This window comes from Sarcophilus harrisii, chromosome 4 (genome assembly GCF_902635505.1).
Source record: "Sarcophilus harrisii chromosome 4, mSarHar1.11, whole genome shotgun sequence".
In the NCBI taxonomy this organism is placed as follows: Eukaryota; Metazoa; Chordata; class Mammalia; order Dasyuromorphia; family Dasyuridae; genus Sarcophilus; species Sarcophilus harrisii.
Genome location: NC_045429.1, coordinates 156,320,854 through 156,334,479, shown reverse-complemented (window position 1 = coordinate 156,334,479; position 13,626 = coordinate 156,320,854). Strand labels below are relative to the sequence as shown.

Here is a 13,626-nt window from a genome sequence, read left to right as displayed (position 1 = left end):
AGTCTCTATACTGAAAATTTATTTCATCTATATAAATCTATTTAAAAGTTTTAGAATAAAAACTAAGCAAAAATTAAGAACACTGATTTTGAACTAGATTAACTTCATACTATAAAAGACCTAACTTTGGAAATGTGAGTACGCTTCACTGAAAAATTCAAAACTCTCATATCTTAGTAGAATAGAAGATCTTCAAGGGTTGCTGTGATCATTTAAGTAGGCTGATTTTCAGATACTAAGCTGGGGCTAAATAATAAATTCCTTTTCATTTTGGTAGGACCTGCCAGAATTTATTTCAAGAATGAACTGCACGTGACAAGTATGAGGTTAAACACCTGTGCTAAGTACATTATAAATTATGTTATGCAACTTTACTTAGGCCTCACTCCAGAAACATAATACTTTTATTTCTCTTTTAAAGGATTCCTTATCTCATTTCCCACAGCAGTTAATTCAAAATTTTGCTTCTCAAGCTGCTCATGTATTCTCTCCTCCTCCCTTCTCAGATATTTGACCAAGAAAATCAAGGCCAGTGCACTTGAATTAACTCCCCCTCTTTTCTTCTCAAAACTCCTTAATATCATCCCTTCCTTTTCCTTTTCTCAGCCCTTGATAATGAAGTGACTCTCTTCCTTGGCAAATGTCAATGTGTGCCCTTGATTCCATTCTTTCTTGCCTTCTTTAGGAGACTGCAACCTTAAATCACTCCCTTCTTCTTAACTCTTTGACCTTTCTCTATCTACTGGTTTCTTCACCACTGTCTTCAAGCCTTAAAAATATTTTTGCTAGGTCCTATTATTGTCAAGTTATCATCCTATCTCTCTTCCTTTTATCAGTGCTTTTGCTTCCCCCTCCTACTTCCCCCCTGCCCTCCCCCCAAAAAAGCTATGTTTTGCTTCTTCTTCCTGTCTTCTCACTCAAACCTTCACTGTCTGGGTTTTAGACTGTGTCATTCAATTGAAACTGTTTTATCCAAAGGTACCAAAGATTTTAGCAGGAAAATCTGATGGCCTTTTCTTCCATGTAAACACTATATATTACACTTGACCACTCATTCCTTCTAAATACTCTCCTGGGTTTTTGTAGTTTTATCCTACCCATTTAACCCTTTCTTCTCAGTCTCTTTTGCTGATTTATCATCTATGCCTCAGCTTCTTAAGCTTTGGTTTAATCTCATAACTGAATGTGTGTGTGTGTGTGTGTGGTCAAGAAATTGATTTATTATCAATAAATGTTTGATTGGTATACCTGTTTAAATAAAGATTAAATAAATCTTTCAGGAAAAAAGGGATGGAGAGTGAAAATAGTTTAAGAAGCCCTACTCTGTGGGTATTTCCTAAGGCACAGGTTCTTTCCTTTCTCTCAGTGGCTTATGAGCTACTCAAGGGTTAATAATTCAAGGGGTTATTAACCAGCTCTATGCAGGTGATTCCTAGATTTATATATTCAGCTTCGGTCTCACACCATCAATTGCCTATTGGATATTTTAAGCTGGATATACTACAGCCATCTCAAATTCAACATGACTGAAATAGAATTAATTATCTTTCCCTAAAAACCAGATTCTGAAATTTCAATTTGATACTATCATTATTCTTCCAGTCTCTTAGTTCATAACTTTGGTGTTATCTTCAACTCTTCCTTATCCCACGTACTCAATCCACTTATATGTCTAGAAAATATCTTGCACCCAACTCCCTTGATTATTTGTATTCACACAGCCACCTTAAGTTTAGTCTTCATCATTTCTCATCTAGATTATTGTACCAGCCTTCCATCTTTTTCTTTCCTTTTCTATTCCTTTCTCCAATGTGTTACACTGCTGCCAAATTTTCCTTAAACTCAGATCTGATCATGTCATTCCCCAACTCAAACACTAGGGGTGTCCAAAAAATAAACTGTTTAGCTTCTAAGCCTTTAACAACCTGACCCTAGACTATATTCCAGGCTAATTGGATATTGTTAGCCCAGTTATATTCTACAATCAAAGCAAACTGGTCTTCTCTCTCATCCTTATGTGTAACACTCCATCTCCCATCTCTATGCCTTTGGGTTTTTACCCTCCCATGCCTGGAATGTTCTTTTTCTCCTCATCTCTGCCTCTCTTCCTTCAAAGCACAACTCAAGCATTAAATAAAGGTTTTCCTGACAGCCATTACTGGTAACGTTCCTTCCAAGGTATCTTCTGTTAAACTACTTTTTATTTATTCTCTTCTTATACATGTCTTTGATGTTTACCCTACTGGAATGCAAGCTTCCTGCAAATGACAATTATTTCACTTCTTTTTATTAGTATCAGCCCATAGCAAATGGTCTGACACATACCATGTGCTTAATAAATGTTTGTTGACTGTTCATGGCAAGTTTTGATTCCTTGTTCATTGCCTTATCAGTCTTTCAGTCATATTATATTCAATTTAAAGTTTTCTATCTATTCAATTGTTCTGTATATTTTTATGAAATGGAGAGAAAATAATAAATTTAAAGTCAGCTCTGGGGAGGTTGGAACTACCTTGGAAAAGACTAAGAAATTATAAATTAAAGCTGATCACTAAAAATGTAATTATTTGGCTATTTTAAATTAATAGTACCTTCTTTTAGAAATCAGTTTCCTTACCACTTCCAGTTCTTTTAAGTTCCATTTCCTGCATGTGAATTTTGCTTGGAGTCATTCGAATGGGAACTGGATGGACAATAGCAGTATCCTAAATATGAAAGGGAGGAAATGAAGCATATTAGCACTATATAAGCTTTTTACAAACTAGTTACTAAACCTTAAAAAATATTTTTTTTTCATAGTGAGGCAGGGTTTTCATTGAAAACATGGTTAATATCATAAACTAATTAAGTCTTTTTGAAAAGATACCTAGTTAGAAATTAAAAGAGAATAATTTTACTGTTTTGTAATAAACATGGCTCAAAACAATTTATATATGGTTAATCAAATCTTAATACCTATATAGATAAAATAATCTTATAAAAAAATTCAACTGCTATCCATATTCAAAAGTCAAGGTTTTAAGAATCAAAGAATTTTGGCTTTTGGGAATTACTAAAGTAATTATTTTTCTCTGGACAGTTTATGTAAAATCTACAAAATTAACACACTAAGATTCAATAAACAAATAAGGGCCTGAAAACTAGAAAATTCAATTCTCTCACTATAACTTGCTATGGCAAGTTCAAAACCACCATGTGCCTATAAAATACTAAAAATCATTCCCCTAAAAACAAAAGCAAAAATCTATCACAAATTTGCCATGTAACATAAAATTATAATTTTTTTTTTTTACAAAGGATATAACTCCACTTTAATGAAGATTGAAAAAAAAAAAAAACTGTTACCCAATTAAAATTTAAACACGCAACAAAGTGAAAAGTGGAAATGTAAAAAATTCCTTTTTTGATAAGTTCGGGACAGTTCTTACAATTGTAATTTAAACCTGATGGTTTAAAAGGTTGGTTCATATGTACCTGAAATAACTTGAATGATGCTCCTGCTTAAAAGAGCCCCAGACACAAGAATACTCACCCAGACGAATACTGTTATAATTCTATTGAAGTGAACCTTACAAATAGTTCACAGCTATACTATTTTCCTTGATTTTCTATTCAGTTCTTATAGACTTATTTTTAGTTATCTCTACAAATGTTTATCTAAACCCTTTCCATTTCCTTAGGTGGATTAGGAATTTCTAAACTTGCTTTGCATCGGGCAGGGTAAAAGCAGGGCAGCTCAGAAGAATGAAGAGTATTATCCTGAGAAAGAATGAGGACTTTCTGCCAATTTGACTGAATCAGAGGCAGATTGTCCAGTTTTAAGCTACCTATTCCAGCAAAATCTCAAAGTCTGCATAAGACCAAATGATCAAGAAATCCAATAAAAATTACAGTGACTTCTTCCATTTCAGTATATCATGTAAAGTCAGAAGACCATCATAGTAGGAAAGGGCCCCTCTAATAAAGCTGGCACAAGTATATCTGGAGATAGGACATGTTTATGTAGCAAACTATGTCTTGAGGCATCAAAAGCAGAAGGTGCTTTTGAGAAAACCCTATAGTTGTCAAAAAGCTCCAATGAATAGTGCCATCCTTCAGTACTTAGAGCAAGATAACTAAGAAAATGAAATTCACTAAGCTTACAAGTACTACTTTGTGTTCTGAGATGACAAGATGCAGGGCTCTAAAACTAGCATCATCCTGGGAAGCCAAGGTAGTAGCACAAGAACACAAGGGATTCAGGGCAAGACCAAGAAGTGCAGGTGTGAAGTCTGGCCCTGGCACAAAGCTTCAATTCAGAAGAGATGAGTGAATTAAAAAAACCCACTAACTAGAGCATATAAAATTATTGCGGATCTGGAGATCTAACAGCTATAAGCAAAGATTCAAAGAGGAAAAAACTTGTATTTTGTATATAATTATATTGTATACAAAAACCACATAAATCTGTAGAGGAAATGAACCAAAAGATTAAAAAAAAAAAAAAAAAAAAAAACTTTAGAGGAAAGAACTAAAAGAATTAAGTAGTTTAGAATAGTGGCATTAACTCAAACTGATAGAGATCCCTGCAGGTTCCAGAATGGCTTTGAAAATTATAAATTTGCATTGTCTTTGTTATATTTTAAACATTTATTATGTTAAGTATTTTCTAATTACATTTTAATTTTGCTACACACCTCTACATTAGAAATCAAAGTTGTGGTAACCTTATTTCATATTCCTAGAGAACTAAAACAGTCAAAATACAAACCAATGACTCCATGGGAAGCAAGAAATAACTCAAAATCAACACTGAAAACATGAGAAAGTTTAAGATGCCCAACATGAAAAAAATGAGCAGTTCTAGGAGAAATAACTGAAGAATTATTGGGCTCCCTTTAAAATCAATGGGGATTAGAGCGGTGGGGAATAAAAGAGGCAAAGCTTTGACAATTTATTTCAAGAAATTTAAATAACCCTATCTACATTTCCAGTATTTTAAAATATACTGACTCACCTCTACATATTCCCCAATCTCAAAATATTGGCTTTTTTTGCTGTTCTACACAACACTCCAACTCTTGGCTTTTTACTGGTTGTTTACCAGCGTCCCTTGGCTTCCCTGCCAGTATTTCCAGGTTTTAGAATAGCATCTGGTACATACTAAGGGTTTAAAAGCTTGTTGATGGCAAGATGATGAAGACTGTTCAAATCTATCAGGATTTTGTTAGAAAGTCACCTGAAAAGAATGTCAAGTGGAAGTCCCAGGAATGTTGTTGTATCCCCCAAAATTCAGATGTCCATATCAAAGAAAAAATACTGCAAATAGCTAGAAAGAAGCAGTTCAAAGTACCAACTTTTATACTAATATAGATAGGAATAAAGGAGGATGAGTTTGCTATTTTGTTTTAAATAAATGGAGTATGTGAAAAAAGCATGCAAATATGGAAAGAAGCATTAGATGAACTTCATTTTTAATATGAAATGAATTTAGACATGAAATTTTTATATGAAAAGGAAGGTTACACACACACACACACACACACACACACAGTCTGATGTAGAAAGAAATGAAACTTGATAGGGACTGTGAGAGAGAGGGGCAATTAGGAAGAAAGATGCCAGGAAATGAGTAACTGTGAAAAAAAAAAAAAAAAAACAAACAAACCAAAAAACAAAACTCCACTCCTGAAAGGGAAAATTAAAGGGGATGAGAGGAGAAAAACAGGGATTAAGAGTAGGAAACAAAACTGTGGTTTATCAATGTAATGGAATACTACTGTATCCAAAGAAATGATAGAAGACATGATTCTAAAGATTCCTGAGTAGCATGAACTGATGTGAAGTACAGTGAGAAGAACTATAAGAACAATTTATGCAAAGGCAATAACATCATAAAGAAACAACTTTGAAAGATTTTGAAAGAACTCTAATTCATGCAATAATCAGTTATGTCTCCAGAGGACCCATGATAATAATGTTACCCATTTTCTGACAAAAGAAGTGATACAAGGTAAAGATATATTTCTAGACATGGCCCCAAATCTCTCCCCACACTCTATTCTGCCAGTAAACTGATTTTCCTTAAGTGCAAGATTGATCATGCCTTCCCTGCCTTCCAACTCCTTCCACTCCAAAAAACTCCAATGGCTTCCTATTGCCTCTAGCATCGAAGACAAAAATACTCCATTTGCTGTTCAGTCCTTCATAACTTAGTCCCCCCTTCCTACTTTTTTACTTTGTAAAAAAGTTTCTTCCCCAACATATAACTGATTCAGTCACACTGGTCACCTGACTGTTACTCTCCCATCTTCTACTACTATAATTCAGCAACCTCTAATTTGCTGATGGTCATCACCTCACCAAGGCAGGTAGCTATTTTCTACCCTTTCTTTTTAAATGAGTTTAATGCTAGCTCAGCCTTTCCCTTCTCTCCTACCTCTGTTTCATATTAGAAGACTACAACATAGATATTTAAACAGCTGTCTTAAATATCTTAACTATCCAGTTCTTCAACTTAGTCATTTCTCATGACCTCCAACTTTAATCTACTTCAGCTACACACAGAAATGGTGATACCTTTGATCTTGTCATTATACAGAAGTGTTCCAGTTTCATGTTCAAGAATTTTTGAGGTTCCTTTATCTGATCACAGTCTGTTGTGATTCCACCTCTGCCTATTCCTAGTCTTTGTTTTCATCAAGACTTCCAAGCCCTCCATCTCTTTATTCTTTCTCTTCTTTCTCAAGTTATCCTCCCTGCACCAGTTATATTCTCAGTCTTTCTACATATTGATTTTGGCAACCAGTTCATTTTTAAACCATTCTTTTTTAAGTCCCTTGACTCCTTATTTTACTGTCAATCTTGCCCTATTAGACCTTACGCTTACAATACTCAACATGTACTGCCTGTGCCACTGAACAAAGCTGGAGAAAAATCATTAAAATGTACTGATTGGGTTAGCTACAAATTTACATTACATTATCTCAATGGATCCTCAATGTGATGAGACAATCATTTTATAGCTTTTCTTTCCTCCTCAAACCATGTAGCAAGAGAACATGCTTTCTCTCTCTCCACCCTAGTCCATCTTCTTCCAATCTGCTACCAAAGTGACCTTCTTCTAAAGCACGACACTGGCCATGTCACTCTTCCTTTTCAAGAAACTCAAGTTTCTTCTCATTAGAAGCATAATTTGAAATATGTATTAAATATATTTTCCTATGTATTTTATAAGATATATTTTTAAAGATAAATACATAGTAAATTTTCTGAATGTAAAATCTATTTAGCTTTTAAAGACCTTTATAACTTAGTCCTTTCCTATCTATAGTTTTCTTACATCTTACTACCCTCACTAGTCTATGATCCAGTAACTGACTTACTTGCTATTGCTTCCAACAAACACTCCAACATTTTCCTTATCTTTGCCCTATGCCTGGAATTCTCTTTCTCTCCACCATTGTCTATTGGCTTTCCTCAAATCTCACCTTCTATAAGAAGTCTTTCTCAGACCTCTTTACTCTCACTGACTTCTCTCTTGAGATCATTTCCAATTTATTCTGTACATACACTGATGTCTCTCTTCATTAGATTGTGAGCTTTCTGAGAGCAGGATATGTTTTTGCCTGTCTCTGTATTCAAGTAGGTTAGTAAATTTCAAGCTCTCCCAATTTCCCCCACAAATAAAACAAATTTTGAACACAGACTGGTGAAAAACTAAGAAGACTTCAAGCAAAACAGGGGTCTTCCTGATACAACCAACAAGTTCTGAAGAAAGACCCTGAGAAGAGATTAAACTATCCAAAGTGCAGACACCTCCAGGTTAGCTCCTGGAAAACACCAAGTGGGAATCCCTCAGGGCTAGCTGGTTAAAGCTGGAGCTTCAGCAGAAACCACAGAGACCTTTACCTCCCTATAATTGCTGAGTAGGGGTTTGAATCAGGGAATACAGAGTGGACCTCTTGATTGGGAAGGTCAGGCCCTGGGTCAGAAGCAACCACCACCTGATGAGTGCAGAAACAAAGGGACAGGAACATTGCTAGCTGTGGGCACTTGCAGGAGGGTGGAGCTCTTGGTTTGGTGTTCCTGGTCAGAGTGGAGAGCTGAAGGGAAGCTTGTAGCACCATCCCCCCTTAATTAGAGAATTATTACACTAATAACTTATTAAAAAAAAAAAAAAAAAAAAAAGGAGCCAGCAAAGAAAAACCCCACTACTGAAACATATTATGGGATTATGGGAACAGGGAAGATTGGGATACATCTTCAGAAGAGGACACTTTAGTAAAAAACAAAATAAAACAGCTTCTACCTCAAAGAGTAATGTGAAACAACTTCCTGCCCTGAGATAATTTACAGAATTCAAAAATCAAACGAGAGACACTGAAGAAAAACTAAAGAAAAAAATTAAAACCATGCAAGAAAAACAAGATTATGGGGGGAAAAAAGTTAGCCAATTAGAAAAGAAGGTACACTGTCTCAAAGATGAAAATAATTCTTTGAAAATTGGAAGTGGACAAGGGGAAGCCAGTGAAGATATGAGAGACCAAGAAATAACAAAATAGATTTTAAAGATTCAGAAAATAGAACAAAATGTGAAACAACTCATAAGAACTCATCTGGAGAACAGATCAAGGAGGAAATATAAGAGTAATTGGACTACCAGAAAGTTGTGACCAAAAAGAGAACCTTGATACAATATAGGAAATCTAGTAAATTGTCCTGGAGTGATATAGTACACGAGGGGATATTAGAAATAGAAAAAAAATCCATTGATCACCACCTCAAAGAAATACTTTGTAGAAATCATATAGGGATATTATTGAAAAATTTTGAAACCCCTAAACCAAAGAGAAAACTTTGCAAGAAACAAGAAAAAAACAATTCAAGTACACCGAAACTTCAGTTAGAATTATACAAGACTTAGCAGCAGCTACAATAAAAGACTGTAGGTCTTGAAATCATATCTCTAGACAAGCCAAAGAACTAGGCCCGAAGCCAAAAATATCATATCTGGCAAAATTATAATTTTCAATGAGAAAAAAGTGGACATTCAACGAACTTGCAGATTTTCAGAACTTTCCATCAACCAAACCAAAACTTAACAGAAAATTTAACATAAGAGCCAATATCAAAGAGCAATTTTAAGGAACTCAACATGTACAAACTTTAAACATGGGCAAATTATTTTTTCTACATGAAAGATGCATACTTTATAAAATTTATATCAATAGGGTAAACGCAAAAGAAAGTTTGGCAGAGTAAAGGTAAATATAATAATCATATTATACAAGGTGGAGAACTCATAGTTCAGAAAACCTACTTACTTCAGGAATGGGTTCAATAAGGCAACTCTACATATATACAATGAAGGGCATAACAGCCTCCAAAATCTATTAAGAAATAAGGGGAGAGTGATATGAAGATGGGGAAACAAAAAGTGAGGGAAGAAGACAAGGGAGAAATCCCTGGGTAGAGAGAGAGGTTAAGTAAGAGTAAGCCAAGTTATGAAGCAGAATTTAATGAAACAGTCAGCAAACACACACATTTATACATAAATATATCTTAACTGTAACTTGCTTGGAAGTGAGGGTGGGAATGAAAAGGAGATATGTGTGTGTGTGTATATATATATGTATGTATGTATACATACATATAAACACACACACACAGACTATTTAGAATAGCCCAGGCAAAACAAACAACTAAATAAACACACACACACACACACACACACACACACATTCTTAAGTATAGCCTGTTTGGGAGTGGTAGTAGGGGATGAAGGAAGGAAAAAAGAATAAAGTACATAAGGTGCACAACAGAGAACAAAAGAACAATTTACAAGGAAGTAAAGAAAAGGCTGACACTCATGAATATACTTTCTTCTAAATTCACTTCTTAAATTAGTGTTTAAAATAATTTTTTGGGGAAAAAAATGCTTGCTGACTTGACCTTTAATGAAAAGATAAGAGAGAAAGAATTAACATCATCACTGATGCAATGATATTGGACACATATCTACAGAACATAAAGATGGAACCAGACCTACATAAAATATCCAATCATGTTAACAGAGGAATGTAGTAACAATTTCAGAGTTCCATGGGTATGTTTAAGAACTGCATTTCCAGGTTGAGGCCAATTGCAATGATCTTGTGATGAAGAAAGCCATCTACACCCAGAGAAAGGACTGTGGGAACTGAGTGTGGATCACAAGATAGCATTCTCATTCTTTTTGTTCCAATTTTTTTTTTTCCCTTTTTGATCTGATTTTTCTTATGTATTAAGATAATTGTATAAATATGTATACATATATTGAATTTAACATGTTTAACATGTATTGGATTACTTGCCATCTAGAGGAGGGGGTAGAGGAGAAAATTTTGGAACACAAGATCTTGCAAGGGTCAATGCTGAAAAATTATCCTTGCATTATCTTTTGAAAATAAAAAAATCTTAATTAATTAATAAATCACAGTCGATGTGTTCTGCTGAAATAAAAAAAAAAAGAATTGCATTTCTTTGTTGGGTTACTTGATGATTTCTAGATGTTAAAACTAAAAACTAAACTTGTTTATTTAGTACAATTCAACTCAGTAAATATTTACTAAATGTTTGTACTAAAGTACAAAAATCAAAGTATTTGATAGGTGATAGATATACAAAGAATAAAAACACTAATGTTCCTTTATGGAAAATAGCAGACATACGTATTAAATATTTGTTTAAAACATTAAGTGTCTAGATAAGGTGGAACATAATGCTAAGAAAAATTCAAAGAGGGAAAGGTCACTTCTAGTGTGGGGAGAAGGGAGTAAGCTTCCTGGTAGATGCAGTAAATGAGAAGACGTTTCAAAGCAAAGAATTTCAACAGCTGAAGATGTGGAAAGAAATTTCTTTCAGGTACGGAAGACAGAATGTATTAAATATATGGTGGTGGCAGAAAAGAGAAACATTATTTGGTTAACATAGAAAGTGAAAAGGGAGGCCAGAGAAATAAAAATGGGATGACAAGTTGGAAAACTGCAAGAAGCTTACTGCTATCCTGAAGAAGCTCTATTTGATTTGGTAGGCAAAGGAGTGAAGTTTTTTTTAGTGACAATGACCATACCTCTGTAGTAGAAAGATTAATTTGAGTAAAGGGTAGAGAGGTAGAAAAAAGTAGGGAGAGATTAAAGACAAAAATACTATTTAGAATAGCCCAAAGCAAAATAAATAAGGGCTTTACATGAAGTGTCATTAATGGAAGAAGACAGAAGGGAATACATCCAAAGGTTATTTACTGAGGTAAAAATGTAAGGATCTGGCAATGTGAATTTATGATTTATTAGTTTACTATAAAACCACCTCAATGTCATTTCACAAGTAGCAAATATTTTAAAAACACATTGATATAAATGCAAACAAATTACAACCAAGAATAAGAAATGTTCTTAGTACAGCTAGGTGATATGATAAGATTGGACTTAGGAGTCGGAATGATCTGATTTCAAAGTTTTCCTGAAACATTTAGTAGCTATGTCATTCCGGGTAGATCACTTGTTGCCTAATCTGTAAAACAGGGTTGCAATGAGAATCAAATGTGACAACATACAAAATGCATTTTTCAAAAAAAATACTACACAAATGCTAGCTATTACATGATAAAAATTAAAGAACTAATTGTTGTTCCTTGCTTTAATATGCCAGTAGAATTTTGGCTAGGCTATTCACAGTAATTAAAAAACAACAAAGAAATATGACCATATGGATATGACTATTCATGTACCTGAACTTTCTGAATGATGAAATTTTATTTCTTTTACACATGACAGAAAAAAATTATAAAAGCAAACTTAAGACGTCTATTCTTTAAGCTTCACTGATTCTTAAAAGTGTTTAGTAACTACAAATTCACATGTTTAATAAAAATCCACTGCACTGAATTGGTTATTCTAAATTCATCATATTTATAGAAATAATCTAAAAGAATTAGGTCTACATCTTAGAAACCTCATATTGAATTTAAAAAAATAATAATTTTCCTCCCTTTCTGTGCATGCACTGAATTTCTTGGCTTAAATGCTCCTTTCCTGAATGCCCTTCTCACTGTCCATCTAACTTTTACCAATCTTTAAAAGCATATCTAAATTCTTTCCTCTACCACAAAAGTTTTTCCCTCATAATTCTAAAAATGGTTTCTTCTGACCACTTCAGTATTACAATTGAGTACTTGATGATATCAACAAAATCCTTTATCATATCCTGTCTTGTATTGTTTTCTAAATGTTTCATGTTTCTCATCTCCCCCACCACAATTTAAGTTCTTTGAGGGCAGTGACTATCATTCTATCTCATGACAGAATGTATTTTGAAAAACAGATACATGGAAAATTAATATATTGCTTCCCTTTCCTGAATTTTAACATAAGCATTCACACGTCTCATCTTAAGGAATGTTATATCAATGATGTAAATGTTAAGCTCTAATTACAATCTTTAAATTGTAAGCATATTATAAAAAGGAGAAAATTAATTATTTTTATATCCATTAAAATCAATTTTTAAAATTCTCATGCTTATCAGACTTAATACTACTATTCAGCATTGATAGAATGTTTTTCCATAGAAAAGGAACAAACATTTAATAGAAAGTTTGAGGCTGAGTAAACAACTAAGGTAAATATAACCTCCTTCAAAATGCTTCCAGAAACACACACAAAATATTGTCAACTATATTCCTTAGCAAATAAGTAGTACATGTTCAGACATTATGAGTGTGTACAAGCAAAAGACATGTAATTACATCCTAGTGCAGGAACAGATTCCATACTGGGCCTATGATTTAGTACTGTAGTTAAGTCATTAGGGAGTCCCATGGGAAAACAAAAGAGGTTAAGTGATTTATCTAATATATAGCTAGTCAGTGTCAAAGGTTAAGCTTAATCTAGCTCTTCTTTACTCCAAACCCAACATTCTATACCAGGGGTCCTCAAATTTTTTAAATAGGGGGTCAGTTCACTGTCTCTCAGACTGTTGGAGGGCCAGACTATAGTAAAAATAAAAACTTTGTTTTGTGGGCCTTTAAATAAAGAAACTTCATAGCCCTGGGTGAGGAGATAAACGTCCTCAGCTGCCACATCTGGCCTGCGGGCTGTAGTTTGAGGATGAAAATTCAACAAAAGAAAACAATCCCTACTTGCAAGGAGTTTGCAACAACCTCAAGGCCTCAAATTCAATTTTTTTCAACACCATCTCCCTTAGCTCCAACAATATCTTTTATCTTACTTCTGGAACTTGCTATATGCCAAAACCTGATATTCTTTCCTTGGACCTCCAGAGTCGTTTTCTTTTCTTTACTAATCTCTAACACCCTGTTTATCACTCATCTGCCTGATTTTCCTCCCTAGATAAATGAGAACTACTAAAGAAAATCATAAAATTGGGCCATTTGACTCCATTAAAAATTAGTGCTATAATATAGCAATCTTTTTATTCTATCAATGTCCAATAAGATTATCCAAAATAATTTTCAAACCCCATTCTCTTTAAATTCCCAATCCCTCACTCATCAGACTATCTATACTTTTATTCTATTAATATCCGATAAGATTATCCAAAATAATTTCCAAACCCCCATTCTCTTTAAATTCCCAATCCCTCATT

At 33.9% G+C, this 13,626-nt stretch overlaps 1 protein-coding gene across 9 annotated transcripts in view; it reads right to left on the bottom strand.

Moving 5' to 3' along the window:
- REPS1 (RALBP1 associated Eps domain containing 1) overlaps window positions 1-13,626 on the bottom strand; it is an 84,131-nt gene that overhangs the window by 15,839 nt on the left and 54,666 nt on the right. For all 9 annotated transcript variants that reach the window (XM_023503231.2, XM_003769497.4, XM_023503233.2 and 6 more), the window contains one exon: window positions 2,618-2,705. In XM_023503231.2, the coding sequence (XP_023358999.1) occupies window positions 2,618-2,705 (88 nt within the window). The remainder of the gene's footprint in view (window positions 1-2,617; window positions 2,706-13,626) is intronic.